This window comes from Rhinolophus hipposideros, assembly GCF_964194185.1.
Source record: "Rhinolophus hipposideros genome assembly, chromosome: 5".
NCBI classification, from domain to species: domain Eukaryota; kingdom Metazoa; phylum Chordata; class Mammalia; order Chiroptera; family Rhinolophidae; genus Rhinolophus; species Rhinolophus hipposideros.
This window is the reverse complement of record NC_138051.1, coordinates 45,549,551-45,576,240: the sequence shown is the minus strand read 5'-3', so window position 1 is coordinate 45,576,240 and position 26,690 is coordinate 45,549,551. Positions and strand designations below refer to the sequence as shown.

General features: G+C 39.4%; 1 protein-coding gene across 3 annotated transcripts in view; it reads left to right on the top strand.

Moving 5' to 3' along the window:
* Positions 1 to 10,068: 10,068 nt before the first annotated feature.
* The window catches only part of SPPL2A (signal peptide peptidase like 2A), a 50,169-nt gene continuing 33,547 nt past the window's right edge, over positions 10,069 to 26,690 (top strand). For all 3 annotated transcript variants that reach the window (XM_081049133.1, XM_081049132.1, XM_081049131.1), the window contains exon 1: positions 10,069 to 12,447. In XM_081049133.1, coding sequence (XP_080905259.1) covers positions 11,998 to 12,447 — 450 coding nt within the window. In that variant the 5' untranslated portion in view covers positions 10,069 to 11,997. The remainder of the gene's footprint in view (positions 12,448 to 26,690) is intronic.

The following is a 26,690-nucleotide window of genomic DNA, read 5'->3' as shown; positions in this document are numbered from 1 at the left end:
AATGCCTAGTGTTCCAGTTTGCCTCAAGGCTAGTCTAGCTGGGAATGAACTTTGCAGATGCCAGGTACTCCAGGCTCTTATTTCAGATAAGATGTAGGGCCCAAGGCAAGACCATAACAAATTCCAATTGCATGCCCTATGGACACAAATCTGAACAGTCACTGCAGTTCTAGAAATAGGAAGTGGAATCAATCCAATCAAAAGGCCAAATGAGGAAATAATTCAATAAAGGGAGTTAGCAGAAGAAGCATGTTTTCCTAGACACACTGAAAGAGAAATATTTGAAGTCAGGATCACTCAGTTGATAAGGAGTAGCCCATGAAAAATGCACTTCTTTGGGATTTTGTTCAAGGACCAAGATTTATTACATTATTTAACCAAGTACTGAAAGAAATAATACTCCACACACTGTCATTTGTCTCCTGGTGCTTTCCAATTTGAGAAGGAAATTTGAAAAAGGAGGGAAAGGCATAGAGATTATTAGAGGAAACCAACTCTAGGAAGTAATTTTGAGAACATTCTGCCCTGCATCTATTCTCCAGACTTTAGACAGAAAAGGGGCTATAAACAAGGTGTCTTTATCGTCCAGTTACTTTGAGAGTAAAAAGGAACATTGTTAATAAATACGCAAGTACAATAGGTATAAACATGGCAAACTGGCAAACTGGATGCATAGCTTCCCCAGCTGTGATTATTGTTATTTGAAAGGGACTTAGCTGCTTAGCTGATACGTGAAATTCCACAATTAGAGCTTTATTCCTTTGTCGTAAGCCAACAAGGTGATTGGCTCCGTTTTCATAAAATTACTCCTAGGAGAAGTGATTTATATTTTAACCTGAGTAAACTTTTCAGATTCTCTCCAGGGGGCAAGTTTGATGAAAGAGGAAAAGACTGTAGAATTCCAGACTGTGTTTGACTGAGGGAAGAGGGAAAAGAACCCTGCATAAGGGAGGCTGGAGAGGTCTGAAGATTACTCTGGCCATAAGACGAGCCTCAACCCAGAGAAATATCCACGAGGAGCCACAGGTGCCAGCCAAGACTCCTTATCACAAAGGATCGATGCTCCCGTAGGTCTAGGGGACACATGTTCCCCTCCAAATGCCTTCTCTACTAAGTAGAAAGAATGAGCTCCCAATTGCTCATCAGTCATCCTGCCTTAAGTAAGCCAGCTTAGAAGCTCCCAGGATAACGGCCATTTCTATGAAGTTCAGCGATTGTTTTCCCTTCACTGCAAAGAACCAGTTAAAGAAAAGTTCCTGGTCAGACCAAGTTTTGATGTTCCCACACCTCACTCAGAGTGGGAACACTGGGGAAGTATGGGGTAAAGAACCCTGAACTAACCCTACAAAGCATCCTTTCTTACATAAAAGACTAAGGTACTGTTTTGCATTTCCTGACTCCAAGCAATTTATATCTCAGATTTAATCACTATTTAATGTGAATCCTTAGTATGAAAACAACCACAAAATAAATGAATGAATAAATTAAAGTCTCTAGGCTAGAATTTGGGCCATTTTGACCAGTAATTTGCATCAACCCCATCCTTTCTTTTCACAACAACAGGTTATACAGGCAAGGTAATAGTCAGTGACCAGTCATTTTTTATGAATATATAAATGAACTGGAGGATGTCTCTGGAGAAGATTACAGGTTTTATGTAAAGCTACTTTCAGAAAAAAGGTCCTGAAATAGAAACTTACAATCTGAGCCGAAATCAAATGGCTCCAGGATGCCTGTACCAAGGTGTCCTTGCCAAAGGTCTGCAGGGACAAATGCACTATCCATTAAAAAGGCTCAGGGCCCAGCCTATAGTTAACTCCAGTGGCGTTTGCTGCCTAGAGAAGTTCTATGCAATAGAACCTTCCGCAACCATGGGTGCGTTCTGTATGGGTGCTGTCCATCATAGTAGCTTTTAGCCACATGTGCCTGGTAAGCACTTGAAATATGGCCATCAAGACTGAGGAACTGAATTCTTAATTTTGTTTGAACTAACTTGATATAATTTAAATTTATAAATTTACATTCCTAATTTACGTTTCAATTAACTTAAATTTAAATAACCACCTGTGGCTAATAGCTACAACTGTAAGTCTAGTAGTTAAATCAGCCTAAAGAAAGTAATTCGGAAGTCACCTTTGAATTCAGCAGGGAATCTGACAAGTTAACATTTAATAACTTGTATTTTAACTCTGTAACAAAAAAAAAGCAATTGCTGCTATTAAATTCTCACAAGTCTTCGCAGTGATCTAGCCATTCACCCTTCATAATCTAGCCACTCACCCTTCACCCACTTCGCCCATTACCTCTAGGACCTCAGCTCCTACTACTCTACCCCCTCCTCACTTACCTCCAGTTCTAGTGCCCTCTTGCCACATTCCCATCCCAGGGCCTTTCCATTTGCTGTTGGCTCAGCCTGGAAACTCTCCGCTTAGCTATATGGATGGTATGCTCCCTCCTCTGCTTCAAATTAACACTCAAATATGTTCTCAGTGAGGAAGTTACCGACCACTTCACTTAGAATTGCAATGCCCACCACCACCACCACCCATACTCCTTATCTCTTTCCCCAACTTTGTTTCTTTAGTGTTTATCCCCTTCTAATACACTTCTAACATAATTCACTTACTTATTTTGTCTACCTCCCCAGTTAGAATGTGAGCTCCATGAAGGCAAGGATTTTCATTTGTTCACTTATGTAGTCAGTGGTGTGCTCATAAATGTTTAACGACCAGCTCTTTCAGGAGTAACCATAGGATCCAATGTCTGTATTAACTAACCTTATTGTGGTAATCATTTTAGAATATATATGTATATCAAGTCATCACATTGTACACCTTAAATTCACAATGTTGTAAGGCAATTATATCTCAATAACCCTGGTGAAAAAAGAAGTCAGAAAGTAGTTACTCTTGGGAGCGAATACTAGCTAGAAGGAAACACAACAGGGACTTCTGAGGAAGTAGTAATGTTCATTTCTCAATTGGGTGCTGGATACACAGATGTGTGGGATTGAAGTATATGCTTAAAATATGTACACTTTTCTGTCTGTATATTATACTTTAAGAAAAAATTAAAAGATATATAATACTCTTTTATCTGCATAAATTGTAAAATACTCCCTTAGCCATTTCCTGTGCTCCACCCTTTCATTATTGAGTTTTTTAACTCATGGTCTTATGGTCTGTATCTTGTGACAGGGGGTCACCACTTTAAATACACTTTCATTTAAATTGATGTTCTCATCTCAGCTGATCCAAGTGGCTGGAAATGACTGGCTGCACTCGCTGACTGGGTCACACACTAATGCCTAGACTGAGTATGAGACATCATGTGGCCCTATCACCTCCATCTCTGGTATGTACACCTGACACAGAATGCCAGGTGTAGGTTAATGAAAAACAAGGAAGAGGGATAAATACTGTCAAGGCTTGTTAGTAAGAAAATATAATTATATACGTTGTATTTTCTGGAAAGAACTCAAGGGGGTCAGTCTACACACATTGGTATGAATGTGACATTCCTGCCAAATCAGACAGTTGAGAAAATACTGACTTAGATGTTAATTTCTTGTTGTGAAGTGATGACGATTGATCTGGGGGAAGTACAGGTGCTGATTAATGACCAAAAATATCCCTTATTCATCTTGCACATATAGGGTATTCAATATAGTTTTGTCAAATTGCATTATTAGTCAAAAATTCTGGGTCTGTTTTCTGCTGAGCAGTTAATAGTTCATAGAATTCTACTAAAACAAAGCCAGAAAGGTCATGTGGAAAGTCCTCTGTTGTATAACTAATGGCACCTTAGAGGCTTGAAAGCATCCTTATGCATGAGAAAGCTTCAGGTTGCATTTACCTGCTGTGGGTGATAGTTTATTAATTTGGAGGCTCCTATAAATAAGCAACTTTGGTTTAAAAGCCCAGAGTAGTTTCAACATGCCAATAGATAATACTGTATTGCTCAGGCAAGAAAACCATGTCAGTTAATTAATTCATCTGGAGCCAGAGGGGTATTTTAGAAACATGTGAGCCAATCTGCTCTGCCTGGGAAGCTTGGCAATGGGCTAGGCTTTGCTTTTCCCAGCAACATCTGAAATCAACCACTGCTCCTTGCAGTCACACTGATTTATACAGACAATAGCACCACTTGTTATGCCTCAACACCAGGAACAATGTAACTCTAGGTTACAACAGGTTCTCTCTTTTAGAGATTTTATTATAAAATATTAGGTTGGTGCAAAAGTAATTGCGGTTTAAGAGAAAAATAATTGCAAAAAACGCAATTACTTTTGCACCAATTTAATAATTCATTCATACAAAAGAAGACATAGATAATCTATCTTTAAGGTTATCATATATGTATGTTTCAGGTTATCCTTATTCATTTTCAGTATAGAAATATGTCTTGGAAGGAAAAAAAATCCAAGCTCTTATCAGGGAATCACTTGGTCAGTTTAAACTCTTCAAAAAGTTGCATAACTTTAAAAAATATTTCTGGGGTTTAATGATTCTTATGGTCAAAAACAGTGATGTTAATATTGAATCTGCAACTTAAATTTCTTCCTTCTTGTTACCAGTTAGTGAAGAGACCCTCAGATTTTCTAGGCAAATCAAAATCCAATGAATTGATTTTGTTTGAAAAATTATATCCAGCTATTGCTCAAAAAACTAGACATGTTTCAGCTTTAGAAAACACTTTAGAGGTAATTTAGTCAAACCCAAAAGTATGCAAAAATCACAACACAAGCTTTTTAATTATTGTCAATTTTTCTTAACTTAGGAAATATTTATTGAGCATCTACAATAAGTGAGAATCCAATTGGCAGATTCCTGGTGCTTCCTACTCTGCCATCTTTCCAGAAGTCTGATTACATTTAATTCTTGCTACATATCTTGCAAGGAGATTTCATAGGCATAATTTGACCTCTATATTTTCTCATCTGTAAATGGAAGTAATAATTTATCTCATGAAATTGTTTCAAATAAATTACATTGGTTAATGTATGCAAAGTATTTAACACAGGTATAAATACAAACTTAATAATAATAATAATGATAATAACAGTTTATAAGACATTATTATTAAACCTTGCATGGCGTTTTATTCAAAAAGTTCCCTTGCTGAGAGCTTACAAATATTTCCTGAGAAGGTGATCATAACCTTGTTTATCGCCTTTAGTCACATTGTACCCGACAACTGTGAGCTTTATGAAATTCTTTCTCCCAGTATTTCCATTTTCTACTACTCTTCTGTATGCTGAGATTCAATTTAATATTTAAATTCACCTCTCATATAGAAAGAATTATCTATTATAGTTCACTGATTTACAAAATTCCAATGGGGAGACAGGTCTGTCAAGAACAGTAATAAATATATGTTGAACAGGTAAAGAGAAGATTTAGTGATGGAACCGTAGCTGACAGTTGACCTGTCTGCTCCTAGACACCTCTTGGGAACTAGGACACATTTGAGTTACATGTTCTACTAAGCAGAAATACCTCATAAACAGGTATTAGTGGAGGAAAGCATTTAAGCAAAGCAAGGTAGTCTCTACAGAAAAACAAAACCAAGACATTCTAAGCAGCTTTCTAATCTGTGGATAAAGTAATTACTGAAACTAAGGTGGTAAGATTGATTATTCTCATTTAAAGTGGGATAAGCACAAAAATCAACTCAAAAGGGATTAAATCTTAAATATAAGACCAGAAACTATAAAACTCTCAGAAGAAAACAGAAGAAAAGCTTCATGACATTAGCCTTGGTATTGATTTCACAGATAGGACATGAAAAGCACAGGTAACAAAAGCAAATAAACAAGTGGGACTACATCAAACTAAAAAGCTTCTGCACAACAAAAGAAACAATCAACCAGGTACAAAGCAACCTACCGATGGGAGAGAATATTTGCAAACCATATATCTAATAAAGGGTTAATTTTCAAAATATGTAAGGAATTTCTACAACTCAACAGTAAAAAAAAATGATAACCCAATTTTAAAATGAGCAAAGAACTTGAACAGATGACATTTCTCCAAAGAAGACTGTGCGGACAGAGTCCCAGAGAGCAGTTTCCAGGCTCTCGGCCTCACATGGAAAGGTGCTGGCTTGGGTAGTAGATGGCCGTCAGCTGTAACCAGTGAGCCATTGGCCATTAATATAACTGCCACGGCTACATTGGAGAGTCGTCGAGGGGAGTAGAGGAGAGAGTCCGGTCGGTTGGCAGAAAAGCGGACAGCAGGTCGCACGTCATTGTCGTGTGAATCCAGCTTCCAGTGAGACTGTAGTGGTATGACTCCCCTACCTATGGATCCGTGGGTGTTCCTTTTTGGCCTAGCCACATCCTGCGTTCTTCTGTGGGGAGCAGGAGAAGAGACCATGCAGGCCGTCCTGCGTGCGTGACGTTAAGGATTGTTGCATTTGTGTTCATGAAGGATATTGGTCTGTAGTTTTCTTGTTTTTCTTTTTTCCCCCCATCCCCTCTTCTTTGGCAACCAGCAGCTTATTCTCTGTATCTATGGGTCTGTTTCTGTTTTGTTTGTTTGTTCATTTGTTTTGTTTTTTAGATTCCACATATAAGTGAAATCATATGCTGTTTGTCTTTGTCTGACTTATTTCGCTTAGCATAATACCCTCTAGGTCCATCCATGGTTTTGCCAATGGCGAGAGTTCATTCTTTTTTATTGATGAATAATATTCCATTGTATGTATATATACCACATCTTCTTTACCTATTCATCTATTGATGGACACCTAACTTGTTTACATATCTTGGCTAATGTAAACAATGCTGTGATAAACATAGGGGTGCATATATCTTTTCAAATTAGTGTTTTGTTTTCTTCAGATAAATATCCAGAAGTAGTATGGACGCTCTATTTTTAATGTTTTTGAGGAATCTCTATACTGTTTTCCATAGTGGCTGCATCAATTTCCAATCCCACCAACAGTGTATGAAGGATATTTTCTCCACATCCTCACCGGTACTTGTTATTTGTTGACTTTTTGATGATAGCCATTTTGACAGTTATGAGGTGGTATCTCACTGTGGTTTTGATTAGTAATGTTGAGCATCTTTTCATGTGTCTGTTGGTCATCTGTATGTCTTCTTTGGAAAAATGCCTATTCAGGTCCTCTGCTCAAATTGTAATTAGATTATTTGTTTTTTTGTTTGTTTTTTTGGTGTTAAGCTGTATGAGTTCCTTATATATTTTGGATATTTACCCCTTGCAGGATGTATCACTTATGAACATCTTTTCCCAATCAGTAGGTTGTCTTTTCATTTTGTTGATGATTTCCTTCACTGTGGTCTGTGGTTTTCTTATGTCATCTGTCTGGTTTTGTATATCAAGATATGCTGGATCCGGGCCGGCCCAGTGGCTCAAGCGGTTGGAGCTCCGTGCTCCTAACGCCAAAGGATGCCAATTCGATTCTCACATGGGCCAGTGGGCTCTCAACCACAAGGTTGCCGGTTTAACTCCTCGAGTCCCGCAAGGGATGGTGGGCAGCGCCCCCTGCAACTAAGATTGAACACAGCACCTTGAGCTGAGCTCGCCGCTGAGCTCCCTGATGGCTCAGTTGATTGGAGCGCATCCTCTCAACCACAAGGTTGCCAGTTCGACTCCTCGACGCCTGCAAGAGATGGTAGGCTGCTCAACTAACAACGGTAACTGGACCTAGAGCTGAGCTGCACCCTCCACAACTAATATTGAAGGGACAACAACGTGACTTGGAAAAAGTTCTGGAAGGACACACTGTTCCCCAATAAAGTCTTGTTAAAAAAAAAAAAAGTCTTAAAAAAAAAAGATATGCTGTATTCATATGAGTTGGGAGATGTCACTCCTCTTCAAGTTTTTAAAATTGTGCAGAATTGGTATTAGTTCTTCCTTAAATATGTGGTAAAATTCACCATTAAAGCCATGTGAGCCTGAAGTTTTCTTTGTGGGAAGGTTTTGATAACAAATTCAATTTTTAAAATAACTAATCTGATCAATATCTATTTCTGTTTGAGTAGTTTGTCTTTTAAGGAATTTCTCCATTTCATTTAAGTAGTCAATTTTATGTATTGGCATAAAATTGTTTATAATATTTACTTCTTCCTTTCAATGACTTGAAGATAGTATTCCCTCTCTTGTTCCTGGTATTGGTAATTTATATTCTCTTTTCCTTTAATCGGTTTGGCTAGAGTTTTCCCAATTGTATCAATCTCAAAAAGTCAGTCTTTTGGTCTCACTGATTTTCTTTATTGCCTTTTGTTTTCTATTTTGTTGCTTTCTGCTCAGATATTTTCATTTCCTTTCTTCTGCTCATCTTTGGATTTAATCTTCTCTCTTTTCTGGTTTCTTAAGGTAGAAGCTTAGGTCATTGATTTTAAAACGGTCATACCTTTCTCTTCTAAGTGCTACAAATTTCCTTTTAAGCATCCCAAGAAGTTTGATATGTCATGTTTGCATTTTCATTCAGTTCAAAATATTTTCTTAATTTCTTGTTATTCCTTCTTTGGCCCGTGGGTTATTTGGAAATGTGTGTTCAGTTTCTGATTATTTGAGGATCTTCAAGATACCTTTCTGTTATTGATTTCTAATTTAATTCTGTTGTGATCAAAAAACATACTTTGTATGATTTGAAAACTTTACATTTTTGAGACTTGGTTTATGGCCACATGGTTTATTTTGGCAAAGGTCCTGTGTAAACTTGAAGATATTATAATAAGTATTATGCAGTTGTGTTGGGTAGAGTGTTCTATGAATGCCAATTAGATGGTGTTTATGAAGACTTCTGTATCATGACTGATTTTTTGCCTACTTGTTCTTTCCAATATTGAGAGAGAAGTGTTCAAATCTTTAACTCGAAGTATGGGTTTGTCTATTTTTCCTTTCAGTTTGATTAATATTGGAGCATAGGGTTTGTGTTTTATTTTAACTTTGCAGATGCTTCTAATTTGCAGCAAGAGTTAAGGAACATGGCTCTAAACCAATCATTCTCAAACTTTAGCATGCATCAGAATTGCGTAGGGGGCTTATTAAAACCCAGAGTGCTGGGCACTATTCCCAGAGTTTCTAATTCAGTAGATCTGGAGGAATTTGCATTTCTCACAGTTCCCAGGTGATTTTGATACTGCTTGGTTCAGGAGCCACATTTTAAGAACCACTGACTAAGCCAAAGTTACTCAACCATGGCTGCAAATTATAATTACCCGAGGAGAGTTAAAAATTATAACACACAGGCTACAACCAGACTAGTTAAACTTAAGACATACATGGGGAAAGGGGGAGTAGTGAGACCAGGCATTGGTATCCTTTAAAACTCTCTTATGTGATTGTAATAAATAGTCAAGATGGAGAATCACTGCTCCATACTAAAGTAATTCTCCGCATTGTCCAAGAAAGTATTTGGGGCTCATTACCAACACTTCATCTGTGTCCCCTATGTAAAAAACACTGTGCGGTACCCGCACACCACAGGCTATGTGAATTATCTAGTGTGTTGGGGCAGGGAATTGGATTTTAGCTCTTCCTCCTCTGCTGTCAATCTAGCAGTTTTCTCTTTTGTAAAATGGAGCCAATATTTCCTGGCCACTTTCTAGAATATACAAAGGTTCTGACAAACAATAACAATCCATCTTTCAACACTGGAAAAGATTCCATTAACTACATATATTTAGAAATTAAAACAATCTTTAATCCATTATACTTATTTTCCGTAATTGAGTTGTTATATATAGTTTATTTAGAGATGAAAAATATTGACTAAAATTATCCAGGTACCCTTTATCCTACCTAATACAGGGAAATTCATGTGTAACAGAGGTATACTCCAAATAAACTTTAACAGCTGTTCCAGTAGTAAAGTCATTAAACAAGAATCTTTTAATCTTCCATTAACCCTCTTACTTTCCTTCACTTCATCCTGCACAGAGACTTTGACCAAGGAGAAACCATTCTGGCAGAAGAATTATGACAAATAGTGCTGACACTTTGGACTACACAATGACAGAAACTTCTATTTTTCTTCTCCTTCTCCTTTTCTTCCCCCCCTCCTCCTGTTCTTCTTTTTTTTAATTTTCAGAGTAATTTTACCCAAACTATAAATTATGTAATTTTTACGATAATCATGAGACAGGCAGAACAAATAGTGCTGTCCCCATTTTTCAGCTGAGAAAACGAAAAGCAAGAAAAGAACTTGCACAAGGAACCAGTCTGTAATGCAGGTTCTTTGGCTGCAGGTAGTAATTTTCTCCACTGATAGAAAGGAAAAATGACCATAAACACAGACAGAAAAACCAGAGGTCTTCAGACAGCCTCAGTAGCCACTTTGGAGATTCACTAGGCAATGGGCCATGATGGGCAGAAGGAAATATGTAGAGATGAAGTCATCTAGTCTATTACATCCATTTTACAAACAGGGAACCTGGCTTGCCCTAGGGAGCTAGAAAGTGTGAGAAGAGTCTAGGATTGACTGCCAGGAGACCTGAGTTCTGGCCTCATTGTGCAGGGTAAGCTTTGGACCAACCCACTTAGCCATTAACCTTCATTCACATACAAACATTCACATTTGGGTGTCCCACAAGCTTTTCAAATTTATAGCCGAAAGTATTTCTCCCTTCCTTACACATTCAACCACCACCTTCGTCTCCTGTGATGCTCATCTCAATAAATGGTCTATGGCAGGATCCTGGGATTCCTGCTCTCTTCCATGCCCATGTCATCTCAGTTACCAAATTCTGCTACAAATCTTTCAGATCCATCTCCTCTTCCCCATTTCTTCTGCCACTGTCTTATTTCAGGCTCTCACAGTGCCTGGCCTGAATTTGTTTACTACAGTTGCCTAACAGATCTCCTGGCTTCCTTCCACTTTGCCATGTTTCAATACATCTGCCACCCCACCTGCTACCACAGAGAGCTTTGTAAAACTGTCATTATCTGGCATGCTCTACTTATTATTCATTTGCTCTCCAACACCAACTGCATGAAGGCTTAAGTCCCAATAGGCTGTCCCAATCTATTTGTGATTTGGTCTCTGCCTTCTCTCATTTCATCTTTCACTACTCATAACTTCAACCAAGCCCGAGTTTTGCAGTTCCTCCACTGTCATCTTTGGCTTTGGTACTAATGGTTCACTCTCCCTGGAAGTCTTTCCGTTCCCCTGCCCATTGCCTGGCTAAAATTAGCTCACTGTTCTAGACTGCTTAAGTTGGAATTTTTCCTGGCACTCCTTTTATGTGTCCCTTTCATACTCCCATAGCATCTTATGCAAATAAAAGAGTCACTATTCATGCTGAACTGTGTTTACTCACACATCTGTGTCCCATACTAAACTCTGAGCTGTGGGATGGCAGGGACAGCATTCTGTTCAGTGTTTGGTATTGAATATTCATTGAACAAATATTTGAGGACTTACTTTATGCCAAAAATTATAGGTATAAAGGATATAGCAGTGAAGAAAGCAAAGGCACTCCTTGCTAGCGAGTGGGAGGTGACATAATAAATGAACAGATAAATCAGCAAGAGCGTATGAGAGTGAAAGGGCTATGTAGAGAAATTAAATCATGACATATGAAAGTGAGTGAGTGGCTACTTTAGATTGGGTTATGTCAGGAAGTTCCCTTTGGGGAAGTGAAGATTTAAGCTGATGAGTGAATGCCAAGTGCCAGGTATTTGGAGAGAACATTCCAGCAGAAAGGAACCTTCCACCAGTTCAAAGGCCAAAGAACCAAAGGCAAAATCCTGTGACTTAAAGCAAACTTAAAGTCATCTCCCTGCGGGAAAGCAGTGAGGATGGCGTCAGAGAAGAAGGCAGGAACCATATGATGCAAACTTTGTAGGCTAGAGTTTTGATTTTGTTCTGAATGTGATTTATATTTTTAAAAAGGTCTTTCTCGGACTGCTCTGTGGATAACAGACTGTCAGGAGTGGAAACAGAGCCTAGTTTGGAGGGGACAGAGTGGTGGCTTGGATAGGGTGGTTGCAGCGATTTTGGAGGTGGACGGACTTGGGGTATATGTGGGAGAGTGGCCAGGACCTGCCGGTGAGCAGATGCATTAGGCTCGGAGCTCCCGGGAGAGCTCGGGTCAGGCCGCCCAAAGGAGCCCCGCCCAGGCCGGCCACCCGAGGCCAGGCCGCGCAGGGACGCACAGGGAGCCGGCGGGCGGCACGGCGCGCGCGGACTCCGGCCGCCAAGGGCTCGGCGCGGGGCTTTCCGCGTCCTACGGGCGTGGCCGGAAAAGGAAGTCGGCGCAGCAGTGGCCGCGCCAGCGACAGCGGCGGCACCGGCCCCATCCCGCTCCGCGCCCGTGTCCGGCGGGGTCCCCTTGGCAGCGCCGCGGCGGGACCCGGAGCCCGCGCCGGCCGAGCAGCGCCGCGCCGCCAGGCGTCCAGCCGTCCAATGGGGCCGCAGCGGCGGCTGCCCTGCGCCGCGGCCGCCCTGGTCTGGGGCTTCCTGCTCCGGCTGGTGAGAGGGGCGGGCGGGCGGGCGGGCGCTCCGGCCTCCGCGGGGCGGGGCGGGGCTGGGCTGGGGCTCGGTCGGCTTCTCCTCCCCACCCCCACCCACCCCACCCCCCCCCCCCCCCGGCTCCCGCGCGAGCTCTGCGGGCGGCTCCGCGGCCTGCTGCCGGCTTCCCTCGCTCCCCTCCCCTCCCCTCCTCCCTGTCCTTCCAGCCTTTTTCACTCTTCCCACCAGCCTTCCAACCCCCCCACCAGTCCTGTCCTTTGAAACCCCCAAAGTACCTGCCCTCGAGAGAGCTCCCTGCGGCACCCCTCCTGCTACCTTGACCTTGGCACTTCTCTATGGTGTTTCACTGTTCCGGGCATTTAAAAATGACCTCTGAGATTTCTCGTCTAGTCTGTCCAACAGCTGTGTGACCTCTTTCCTTCTTGGGCTGTAGAAGAAACAAATGTACGTGACCTCAGGAAGGTCAGCAGTTCAAGGACGGCACTTTTAATTCCTCTAATCCAGATTTTTTTTCTTCCTCCTGAATACGTAGGAGGGTTTGTTTGATTCCGTTTTGGTGGACTTTGCTAATAGTAATAATTTAAAATAACTTTTAAAAGAACACACCAAAGTGTAATGGCTTTCGTGGTTTTTAGTTCTCTGCTTACTTTAAAAGGAGAGAGGGGTAGGTTAGATAAGAGTAACAAATATGTGTCCACGAGTTTGTTTGCCTACTTACAGAAAAGTAGTGTTTTAAAATTCAACATCAAAACAACTGAAGCTTCAGTGGGTGGTCAGGAACCAGAGTTCAGTGGTTCCGTTTTTGTTTCGTGTAACTTTCACTTAGGGAATTTCAGGTTGGAAACTTTTATGAGCTTTATTTACACAGAATTTGTAGGGTGTATGCCTGTCTAGTTCTTTCTATTAGAATGTGTACTTCTCTGAAAGAGTATATTTTAGGTACTCTCCAGTTTAAAGGATTACTGTTAGTAAATATATTCAATATGACAGTGTCTTTAATATTTTTTAAGAAACCAAAAATCAAAGCCTAAAATGTATTAGTGCCTTTGGTGTATTGAGAATTTGCTAGGCAACATTAGTAACATGAATGAGATAAAGTATCTAAAAATTGCTTGGGGGAGTAAATATAAAGAGAATAACAAAGTAGCAGTGTTAGACTGAATCTTTGAGGCACTGTTTATCGTGTAATCGGATATGTCCAAAAAATAACAATTCAGATAGTATGTAAATACACAAAAAACTATAACCTAGATATAAAACTTGTTTCTAGTGCTTTTGCACTCATTTTCATTTCAATGTCTTAAGCTAATTGTAGGGAATATATCTTCTCTATCATATTCCCATTAAACCTTTCTCAGCACTAATAATCAACCTAATAATATATCAGTTATTCATAAACTCGCATTGAAATTCTTGTGAAAGCTCTGAACCCTTTCACTAGAAAATGTAAGCAGAATTTTCACATAATTTCAAGGGCTTCACAAATCTAAAAGTTGTCCTTGTTTTAAATTGTAGCTAGCCTATCGCTCCCACATTCTAGATTTTATTTTTATATTGCATGTATATGTTTTGTTGTTACCTTACTGGATTGATCTTACTGGGTTGATTGATTGTGTTCTGTACTCCTCAGTCCCAGGGTTGTGGGGACTGTGAGAGAGGAGGAATCTTTCCTCTACCCTCAAGGTTTTTCTGGCTGGTCTAATAATCAAATAAACATCAGACAGATTAGCAGGAGAAAATAGGGAGAAAATCCCTGCATACAGGAGAGTCAGCGACCCCAACATGCACAAAAGATTCGAAGACAGAAAGGGAAAAATGGATATATAAGACGTTCTGAGCTAGGAATGAGGTAAGATGACTCTGGGACTTCAAAGGTCATTTAAAGATGGTGATAAGAAAAAGCAGATGTTTAGCAAACAGAAGTTTGCCCTGCTGTACAGACAGGTTGGTTATCTGTGATAAAAAAGAGGTTGGTTATCTGTGATAATCTTCCAAGGCCCCTAATTCAAGTTCTTCCAGGTAGTCAAGGCGGGGCAGAAGCTTTTCTGGGCCCACAACTAAAATTGCCCTTAGCTCAAAATAATTCACATACCACAAAGGCACATCTTAGGGCAACAAGCCCTGAAGTCCCACAGGACTCAGTAACATTCTTTCACTCCACACATATTTATTTAGTGTACATCTGTTGTTATATGCCACGTACTGCGCTGGTGACTGAATAAAACCAACAAGATCTTTTTCATTTGTAAACATCGTTTTCAGTGTCAACTAGTAATATTGATTTTCTATTTTTTGTTGATTTCTCAACAGTTGGTTTTCCTCTTGACCCTTTAATTTTCTGAAATGATCTCTTTCTCATTACTTTCCTTTTTTTAGGAACTCAAATAAATCTGGTATCCTTTTCCTCAGCAAAAGCTCTCTCTCATTCCTTCTGCTTACTTTTGAATACCTACTTTCTTTCCTACAACTCTGGTGGGTTTTGTTTGTTTTGTTACCCTTTTCTCCCTGAAGTCCTTGTTTATGCCTCTTCAATAATCTTACAGTTCTAGGTGACCTCCCTGAGTTCATTTGAATTAATAATGTCAGCTTAATCATTTAATTTTTCCTTCCTGGGCTTTGAAGCTGGCACTGCTGGACCTCTTTCCCCTTAGTCATGTAAGAATGGGGCCAACACACTCATCTAGAGGCAACACGTCATCTCCAGAAACCACTGTCACATTCTTGTAGAAGAGGCAGAGGGTTTAATATTGGAAAGACCCTTCAACATCATCATGTGGCCTACCCTCCTCACCTTCTCCTTTTCGCATCGGTGACCATACTGTGTATATGGAACTCAAGCTACTACACATCTGGCTATTTTAATAAATTCTAAACCCATTGAACATGAAGTCTAGAATTTAAAAGTGTGCCTGGCAGGTAGTTCATTCTCTCTTGGCCTTGTCATAATTCCATTTCACATTAACGCTTCCCTAGTGCACCCAACCCCTAGCCCCACTCTTAGACCTTTATTTCACGGTGTTATTTGGTCACGGTCACAGAGTTCTGTTTCAAAGACAATGAGAGGTTTAGCCTGGATCTGTTTTCTAAATTTCTTCCAAATTCACTGAAGAATCCAAAATATTTTTCATAATGTTTTTACAAAATTCCTGTTCAATTTTTCATAATGTCAAAAAATGTGAAGTGTTATATAGACTTCTCTGTTACTGCAATGAAGTGATCATCAGGACCCCCGGCAGAAAAATCTCTTGCAGAAATCTGTATTCCTTTGGTATCATATATCAATTCAAAGAATCTTCTTTAATTCCTTCTCTTCTACCCTCCTCTTAACATCCATGGTAAACTAGGTGTGTTCTGCTACCCAAGCTATCAGAGAGACAGGCTGAGCAGCTGTGCTCTGGACTGAATTGTGGCCCCACCCACTCATATGTTGACACCCTAACCCCAAAAGTGATGATATTTGGAGATGGGGCCTTTGGGAAGTAATGTAGGTCAGAGGGTAGGTCACTTGTGATATGTAGGATTGGTGGCCTTATAAGAAAAGACACCAGAGAGCTTGTTGTCTCTCCTTCCCCACCTCCATGTGAAGACACAGTGAGAAGGTATCAATCTACAGACCAGAAAGAAAGCTCTCAATAGAAACCAACCATGCTGGCACCTTTATCTTAGATTTATAGTCTCTAGTTCTGTGAGAAAATAAATTTCTGTTTAAGCTACCCACTCTATGGTTATTTTTCTTATGGCAGCCCAAGCTAAGACAGATTTTGGTACCTGTAGTGGGGTGCGGCTGTAACAAATACTTAAACATGTGGAAGCAGCTTTATAACTGAGTAATGGGTAGAGGCTAGAAGAGGTTTGAGGTGCATGCTAGAAATATAGACATTAAGGGTGATTTTGGTGAGGTATCAGACAGAAATGAGTAACATGTCATTGTAAAATGAAGGAAAGTCAGTCCTTGTTATAAAATGGCAAAGAATTTTGCTGAACTGTGTTCTAGTGTTTTGTGGAAGAAAGAATTGTGAGCAATGAAATTGGATATTAGCTGAGGGGATTTCTAAGGAAATTGCTGATGGAGTAGCTTGGTTCCTCCTGACTGCAAAAGAAGAAAGAAGAAATGAAGAAGGAATTGTTAAGCAAAAAGGACCCAGAATTTGAAGATTTGGAAAATTCTCAGGCTATCCATATTGCAAAAAAATGAGAAAGCTTATTCTGAAAAGAACACTAAGGGTGTAGCTGAACAACCATATGATAACAAATTTATGGGATTATATGAGATGAAACACTACCATTTTGGACTGAAGGGGACAGAAATGGGGCAAAATGAAGAAAGGTTGTTGGACTTCTTGGATTTGACAGGATGGGATGATGTGAATATCCATTATCCTTCAGGAAGATGGAGAAATGGTCCCAAAGGCGATTATTGAGAGCATCAGGGCCACTGCCTCAGTTTCAACAAGCCTTGGGCATTTGCTGGGAATCTTAAGGTGTGGAATTCCGCAGAGCCAAAGGAGGGGGACCACCCCACAGAGCCATGTGGGTGATGCCACCATAGTGGGCCTGGAAGGTGGGACATTGAGCCAAAAAAGTTTATTCTTGAGCCTTGAGATCTAATGGAATTTGTGTTGCTAGATTTTGGACGTCATTTAGTCCCAATATCCCTTTGTCATTTCTGATTTCTCCCTTTTGGAATGGGAATGTCTATCCTATGCCTATCCCACCATTATATTTTGAAAGCTCATAACTAACCTGGTTTTGCAGGTTCACAGCCAGAGAGTTTTGCCTCAAGACGAATTGTATCTCCAGTCTCATCCATATCTGATTTAGATGATATTTAGATGAGACTTTGGACTTTAGAGTTGATCATGGAATGAATTAAGACTTTTGGGACTCTTGGGATGGAATAAATGTATTTTGCATGAGAAAGGTGACTTTCGTGGGCCAGGGGCAGAATGCTGTGGACTGAATTGTGTGTTTCCCAAATTCTTATGTTGAAGCCCTACCCCCCAATGTGATATTTGGAGATTGGGCCTTTGGGAGATAATTCGGTTTAGAATGAGGTCATCAGGGTGGGCCCCTTATGATGGGATTGTTGCCCAGCATGCCCTCCTTCCTTCCGTCCTTATCATGTGAGGACACATTGAGAAGGCAGCCATCTCTACAAGCCAGGAAGAGACCCCTTTCCAGAAATCAACCATGCCAGCATCTTGATCTTGGACTTCTAGGCTCTAGACTTTGGGAAAATATCGATTGAGCCATAAGTCTGTGGTATTTTGTTACGGCAGCCTGAGCTCACACATGCTGGTTTTGTCACATTCCTTTCTTTAACTTTGAGATTCTTCACAATTTTTCTTTTATCTTTTCTCCTCTGATCTGTCTGTAGATTCTGCATCCTATTGTCTGCTTTCTAAGTCACTGATGGCAGTGTTTTCTCCTTCCCCAAATGCAACTCCTACATATATATCTCCTTTGAAACTCAAAATAATCCTGAGAAGGTTCAGGAAGATTATGACTTATCCTAGATCACATATGAAGTCATGAAAAAGAGGTCTAGAACCCAGGGATTCTTGACATATATTGATATTTTTTCACTAAGTTGTGTGCTAATGATTTTCTTTTGTGAACCAAAAATATATCACAAAACTGATTCGGTAAATTTCTGAATTTATTTATTCATAAGAACCAGAATTTGAAGACCTGGAAAATTCTCAGGCTATCCATACTGCACAAAATGAGAAAGCGTGTTCTGAAAAGAACAGTAAGGATGTGGCTGAATAAGCATTTGATAACAAATTTATGGTGATATAGGATATTTCCTGGGATTGTGTCTCGTGAAACTGAAGAATGGAAGCACAGACCAAGGAGAGGCAAGGGGTTGTAAAAGAGGACAGTTTATTAAAAGTAAAGAATCACAGCTCTCGGAATGAGAGAGGGTTCCGCATGGGAGTGTCCAGTGACTGAGTTCTTTTATACCTTCCCTTGCCTGCTTGGGAAAGGGGGCTGGTGCTTTCTAATGGAATTCTTTAGCAGGTTTGTCCTGTTTGCCAACCCTAAAGGGGTTAACGAACCAACGCATTCCTATCTATCAGATCTGTTCCTTTGTCCAGTCAAAAGGTATTTATGAGATAATTTATTAACCTCAAAGCGTGTTCTGGTATCTTTGTCCTGGAGTGAAGGAGACATTCCAGAACCTGGAGTTTCAGGATATGGCTGCCTTTTATTTCACCAGGGATCTCCCTGTTGACCTAACAACATGCTAAGTAACCTGTCTCAATGGGATTATGTGAGACAAAACACTGCCAGTTTGAACTAAAGGGGACAGAGATGGGGCAAAATGAAGAAAGGTTGTTGAACTTCTTGGATTTGACAGGATGGGATGATAGAACTACATGGCTTTTGAAGATGCATTATTCTCCAAGAGGGAGAAATGGCCCTAAAGGCAATTCAGAGATCATTGGGGCCACTGGTTTAAAGATAGAAGTCATGTTTATTATATATTTGATAGGTTTCATGTTTATTATGTATTTGATAAGTTTTTTGTTCAAAATCACCTGAAATTGAGTCTGTTTACAAAAATCTAGACCATAACACCTCCGGGTATAGCCATTTACCCCAAAATACTAATGTTTTTTTAAAAAATTTGATTGCCTTAAGCCAGAATTTGCCAAACTTTAGCATGCTCTTTGGTCTTAAGTCAGCTCTGATTTGTGAATTTATATTACCTGCCTGACCTCATAAGCATTTGCGTTTGTGAATTCTAGTGGAAATCATAAATTCTCTAACAGCTGAGATATGTCATTAAGTAGTAAGATTATTTATGGACAACCAGTAAAAAGGCTGGATCTAGGTAGCAAGTAGAATATAAGTCCCATGAAGGAGAAACCCTATCTGACTCATTGTCTACAATACCCCCTAGCACCTAGTAGACTACAGAGTGTTGAATGAAAGCATGGTTACTTTGTTTCTTCTCTACAACCTAGTACCTCTTAGCCTGTACATTACATGTCCCCAGATTCTCCAAGTAGGAGGACTGATTCTGGCTCTACTTTATTCCTATGACCCACAGACTACTCTGATTCCTGTTTGATGCCCTAGCTCCCACTGAGCCACTGATTAAGTAATAAGATTATACTTAATCTCTCTGTGTCTGGGTGTAGTCACTTTTAGTGCATCATTTCCATAAGCTTTCCGTAAATACTGGAAGCAGAAGTAGAAACAATATAGATTGTCTTGATTATGTAAGTTATTAGGGAGGAAAGAGACATAGAAAATATATAATAGTGAATGATCAGAAAGTTATTTAGGCCTGACTTGGAAACATATGTCATTCAGACACACAACCCCAACTCTTTCAACTCTTACTGTATTACTATTGACTTAAAAATCATTCCTACATAAAGAGAAAGATGATCGTAAAGAAAGGGACACTTCCTGCATTGCCACAGTGTAAAGGTAATGCAGGTGACTATAGCTCCTGGGCATGTATCATTCAGGGATTACACTGCAACAATATCTTCTGTTTCAGGGACTGTAGGTTTGTAAAGAAAAGCCACAGCCCTCATATTTGGTGTCTTAAAAATAGAGGAACAGTTTAATTTGTAGATTTTTTGAAGAAATGTTGCAGGGGGTTAATTGGAGAGTTACTGTCACATTCACATACTGCCCCTTGAAACTGAAGGCTTAAGTATATCTAATGGATGATGATACAAATAACATAAACCAGACTTAATTGACGTAGAGGGATATGGGGAAGCTGGGACCCAGTGATACATATGCTGAAAAGTTTTGAAGGAATTTATGGGTGAAAGGGGGGAACTACTGGCCAAAACATGAACATTGGCTATACCAGCAGACTGCGGGTACAGATATGACTGTCATCTCTTGAGAAAATTCCTAGAAGGACCTCAGTAAAGTCTAGAAGATTGGCGAGTTTTCACTGTTATTCATGACAAAGCGACTGTGTTCTATAACCATGTGTTCTGTGGACCAACATCAAAGTATCAGCTGGAAGCTTGTTAGAAATGCACAGTCATAGGCCCTACCTAAGACCTGCTGGATCAGAATCTGCATTTCAACAAGAACATTAAAGTTCAAGAAGCACTGATCTGTAATGAAAAGTAAGAAATTGCTGTGTAGATTACTCGTCTCCAGGAAAAGAGAAGAACCACGCGTGACTAATCTGTTAATGTGTTTTTGAGGGAATTAAATATATACGTGGATAAAGGTTAACATTGCATTGTTTGGAGCTTAATCTTGGTGAAAATGGGCCAAGACAGAGAGTCCTGGCAGACCCAATGGATGGCATGGATATCAGGTTAGGGGGTAATATGTTAGATAAATTTTTAGCTGGAGAAACGTTATTTTCAAAAGGAATGTGTGAAGACTTAAATGTGGAAAATAGATCCAGTGCTGGAAGATACCTTCTGAAAGAGTAAAAAGGGTAGAAGACAAATTGACCAAACTTGTGAGCCAAGGTCAAAGAAGAATCCTCGAGCTGTGCTGTTGGCTTGGACAGGAGCAGAACAGGCCTGTTTACAGTAGTTTCATACTGGGCTGGTGAGTCAGCATTAGGAGACTGTGGACACAGAGGCCAAGAATTCAGATGCCCATGGTTGAAACTACCAGGAGACTGGAGAGTAAAGCATGGATGTAGGCCCAAGCGGCAGGGACTTAAAACTCAGAGCAAGACTCTGTGTAAGTACATTGATGAAATAAAGGCCCTTACACGTGTTCCTCTGTGTAAGGTCTGATTGGGCTGGGAAATGGGGAGATAGTACACCTGCAAGGATGTGAGTATAGTATGCACTGTTATAGGTCTTTAGACTTTTTTTGGTAATCATTTGACACTTGTCCTACCAAAAGTTATTTAGGAGAAAAATGATCAAAAGAATAGGCAACTATAACATTAAGTTAGACTTAGCCATCAGTGTCCTTTGGCTTGGAAAGAAGATGATGGAATATGACTGAAATCAAGTTATCTGGATGAAGTAAATTAGGAATTGTTCATGAACAACAGGCGTCCCGTGAAGTTTTAGGTGAGGTAAATTTGAGTCAAGAAAGGAAGTACTGCTTCACATTCGGGGCTAGTAAACTTGCTTTCCTTGAATGTGAGCATCAAGTAAAATGCGTTATGTAAAGGTGCTGGTATGAGATTGATGGTTTGATGACCCTGAAGGGCACTTGATTCCCCGACCAGTGGTTGTTGGAACCGGCATGAATAGGGAGGATTTGGGGCAAGCGGTAAGGAGCAGTTGTCATAAGGAAAGGAATTCCATGAAACTCTGGAATCCTAGAGTTGTGGGTATTTTGATGACTACAAGGAAAGGACTTCGAGTTTGGGATATTTAAGATGTGGGAGGAGCTAATTGGGTATTCGAAGAATTTGAATGGTGGTAGGAGACCCATGCCAGTGTCATGGAAGAGGGAGTTGACTAATGCAGAGATATATGTGACCAGTATTTAAACTGGAGCATGATGGTTGGCTACATGGTAGGTGCTTGGGGATCTGGCTGCGTGAAGGAACAAAGTGATACCAGAGTTGAAAGGCTGCTGCTCTGGGTTTTGGAGAGCTCCGTTCTCATCCTGCCCTCATAGGCCACTTCATTTTGCTCATTTTGGACCTGTTTGAGCTATAAAATGAAGAGATTCAATTGTTATCCCTAAATCTCTTCAAACTCTCCATACTGAGCTTTTTACTAAGAGATGTCATTACTGATTGAAAATATAAACAAATGTCTTTTAGAAGTTGAGTAGCCATAGAAGACCAGACTACAGTTGATTACAGAGGGAAATTCAGATGTTTTACAGCATGCCTCTAACTTGGAGGATGTGAAGGAAGGTTTCCTGCCCTTCCACCACCACAGGGTCCTTGTCAGATGATCTCATAGCGCGGGACGAATCTCACCTAATTTTGTGCTTATAACCTTTGAAGGGACACTGCATTTCAAGCCTTTTTCTCTATGCTTCCAAACTGAATTCACTCGCAGCAATGTGGTGGCCATTACTTTGTTGTCCTACAGCCTGGCTCTCCAGGTGTGGTTCAGAGACCAGCAGTGTCAGCACCACCTGTGAGCTTGTTAGAGCTGTGGAATCTCACACTCGTGCTGACCTACTGAATCAAAATCTGATTTTTAATATGATCACTAGGTGATATGTATGCACATTAAATCTTGAGAAGCACTGCTCCTGCAGCTGTGGTTCTCAAACTTTAACAAGCAGAATTTCCAGAAGGACTTGTTAAAAATAAACTGCCCAAAGTTTCTGATTCAGTAGGTCTGAAATAGAGGCCAAGAATTTGCATTTTTCACACCCTCATAACCACTGAAGCTTTTACTAGAAACTCTTTAATCACATTCTGTTTGTGGTTATCAGTTTAAGGTTTTTTTTTTGTTTGTGTGTTTTTAAATTTATTTTCAATTACATTTGACATGCAATCTTCTATTAGTTTCAGGTGTACAACATAGTGATTTTTATATAACTTATGAAGTGATGACCTCGATAAGTCTAACCCATCTGGCACCATGTATAGTTATTACAATATTATTGACTATATTCCCTATGCTTTATTTTACATCCCTGTGACTGTTTTTATTACCGGCTATTTGTACTTCTTAATCCGTTTCACCTTCAGATTTGTTTTTAACCTTCCCAGTAAAACTATAATTTCTTGTTTAGAGTTTCTCTTGTGTGTGTGGGGGGGAGGCGAGGGGCAGCTTTATTGAGATATAATTCAAATACCATACAATTCGCCAATTTAAAATGCACAATTTAGTGGTTTTTAGTATGTTCATAGATATGTACCACAGTCAGTTTTTAAATATTCACATCACCTCAGAAAGAAGCCAAATAGGTAGAGCACAGATGATTTTGGGGGCAGTGAAACTACCGTGTTTTCCTGAAAATAAGACCTAGCTGGACAATCAGCTCTAATGTGTCTTTTGGAGCAAAAATTAATATAAGACCCAGTATTATATTATATTATATTATATTATTTTATTTTAGACCTGGTCTTATATTATAGTAGTAAAATAAGACCAGGTCTTATATTAATTTTTTCTCCAAATGACGCATTAGAGCTGATTTCGGGGAAACATGGTATTCCGTATTCTATATGATACTGTAATGGTGGAGACCTGTCGTACATTTCTCAAAACCTATGGACTGTACGCCACGAAGAGTGAACCCTAAAGTAAACTATGAACTTTGGGTGGTAATGATGTGTCAATGTAAGTTCATTGATTGTAACAAATATGCCACTTTGGTGCAGTATTGACAATGGGGGAGGCTGTGCATGTGTGTGGTAAGGGGGTATATGGAAACTCCATAATTCCTGCTCAGTTTTGCTGTTACCCTAAAGCTGATCTAAAAAATAAAGTCAATTATTTAAAAAAAGAAACCCCATAACCTTTAGCTATTACCCCCATTCCCACATCCCACCAAATACTAAGCAACCACTAATTACTTTGTATTTCTTTTGCATGGTACAAGTACTTGGCAAGGTGCTAGATGAATTATTAATAATAGTAGTTGCAATTTATTGAGAGCTTAAATGTGTGCAAACAATTACATCATCTAACGTAATCTTCATGACAGTTCTATCAGATTGACATTTATTGTCATCTCAAAACTGGGCATGTTGAACCTTAAGACAGGTTAAATGACTTGTAACATACTCGTAGGCAGTAAATAGTCGAACTGCTGTTCTAGCCCAGGTCTCTAATTCCGAAACTCATGACATCTCTTGCTAATAAACTGAATTTTTGAAGATACACAATCTCTATGAGAAATTTTACTATGATGATATACAATCTCTATGAGAAATTTTACTAGGATGATATACAATCTCTATGAGAAATTTTACTAGGATATTTTAAAATGTAGTGGAAATGCTGAAGTTACTTAGTTCTGTTAGCTTGCTTGTGAAGTTTGCCACATGTTCCACATTCAATCAAACTATTCTACAATATGTATAGCTATACTTTCCTCTTTTGTACTAATTTTCCATTAAAATTTATGTTTTGCTTTAATAATTCCTATGTCAATGAGTTTTGCTTTTATTTTACCAGTGATGAATTTTCTGCTATTTGTAGGGAAGATTATAATCCCTTTATTGCAATAAATCTTACTCGTTTGGACATCTACTTCCGTGGACGTTTAAGCTTTTTAAAAATCTCTTAGTTTTTGTAATATAATACAGTTATGTAAAAGGAGATAATGTGTCTGTATCAATATGGAAAATCTAATATATAAAATTTAAATTTTAGAAAAGCTACAGAGCAGTATATATCATATGATCTCATACATCTCATGTTTAAAACAACCTATATATATTTGATATGTATATCCTAAAAATTCATTGATAGTGTCTGGAAAGATAGCAAAGAAACCCCTAAGAGTGTGACTATGACAACCAGGATAAGAGGAGAGGGACTTTATACCTTTCTGTTTTGTTTGAATATTTTTTCCATTTTTAAGTTTCTCCAGTCTTTTCACACCCTCACCTCTGCCTTTGTCTACCTCTCTCTCTCTTTTTTAATAGCCTCTTGTGTCTCTCTCCACATTCTCTTTCAAACTTACATAAATATGCAGGTACACAAATGTACTGGTACATATAAGGAGCTGTAGGAGTCATTTTATTTATAAAAATAGGATTACACTATAAAAACCTTCCCGGAGCTTGCTGTTCTCACTATGGACATCTGTTTCTACAGGTAGATCTAGCTAGTTCTTTCTTTTTTAAATCCAGATATTTTATTATTTTTAAAAATCTCTCCGCCTCCATCTTGCCTAGTTCTTTCTTTTTAATAGCTGTGCACTATGCATACCAGAATGTAATGGGCTCCTTATTGGTGGAAGTTGTTGATTTTTTATTTTTTTTGCTATAACAATACTGCAGTGAATATCCTTATACATTTACCTTTGTGCATTTGTGTAATAGCATCTGTAGGATATGAATGAGAAGATTCTATGTATTAAAAGTTTTTGATTGACATTGCCAGTTGTCTATTGTAAAGGTTATAGCACTTCAGTAGCATTGTGCACAATGAGAACTCAAATCCCGATCTAAAAAATATCATGCCTTTCCAAAAGGGGCTTAGTAGAATGGCTGATTCCAGATCTGTGGCAGGTAAAGGATAAAGTCAGCCTAGGACATCTTGTGCCAATAAAACAAGGATGTCCTCCAAGATTAATGGAGTCTTGTCAAAAGGATACAAAGAGCCAGCTGGAAGAGGTTCTACTGGCTAAATTTGGGACAATTTGAACATCAAGTGAATAATTGCAGTCACACTACAGTGAATTTTTAAAAATCAATGAGTCTCTAGTGATACTAAACAAAAGGTGGGAGAGGAAAGAGTATAGAACTCTTTTTTAAAGAATACTAGCTAACAAATGTAGAAGGAATGACAGTATTAAAAAAAAGTTCACCATTTGCAGCCCCCAATATAATATGTAAAATGAAATTCAGGCATGGACCATCAGGGAGTCTTAAAAAACTAGGTGAGAGGTTGTGGAAGTGTTCATTGAATACTACAGATTACTTACTAATCACAAAGGGGGAAAAATATAACTTGACACTGGAGAAATTTTGCAGTTACTAAGTTAATCAACTAATCAAACTTGGCATCATTAATAGGGGGACATTGTGACATTATGTGCCTTTTTTTTTTAATTGGGGAATATTGTGTTGGTCCAGGGCCCATCAGCTCCAAGTCGTTGTCCTTCTATCTAGTTGTGGAGGGCACAGCTCAGCAACAAGTCCAGTTCCATTTTCAATCTTCAGTTGCAGGGGGCGTAGCCCACCATCCCATGTGGGAATGGAACCGGCACCCTTGTTGTTGAGAGCTCCCGCTTAACCAACTGAGCCATCCATCCGCCCCTCTGGAAGCTCAGTGGCAGCTTGTTGTCTTCACTCTAGTTGCAGAGGGCACAGCTCACTGGCCCATGTGGGAATTGAACCAGTAACCCTGTTCAGAGCTCACGCTCTAACCAACTGAGCATGTGCCATTTTATTGCATGCAGTAAGAAGTATCCATTTCACTTAGAGTATGCATTTCAAAAATGTTTAAACCTAATCAATCCTCTTACTTATCTACAGGATTACTCTCTGTTCTTTTCTAAAGATAGCACTTAGAAATAATAATGTACCTTTCTTTTTAACCATTGTTACACTTAGAGTGTGGAAGGTATGACAGATTGGGGGATTTCAAGTGGATTTTCTTATATAGAACATAAACAATGAAATAATAACA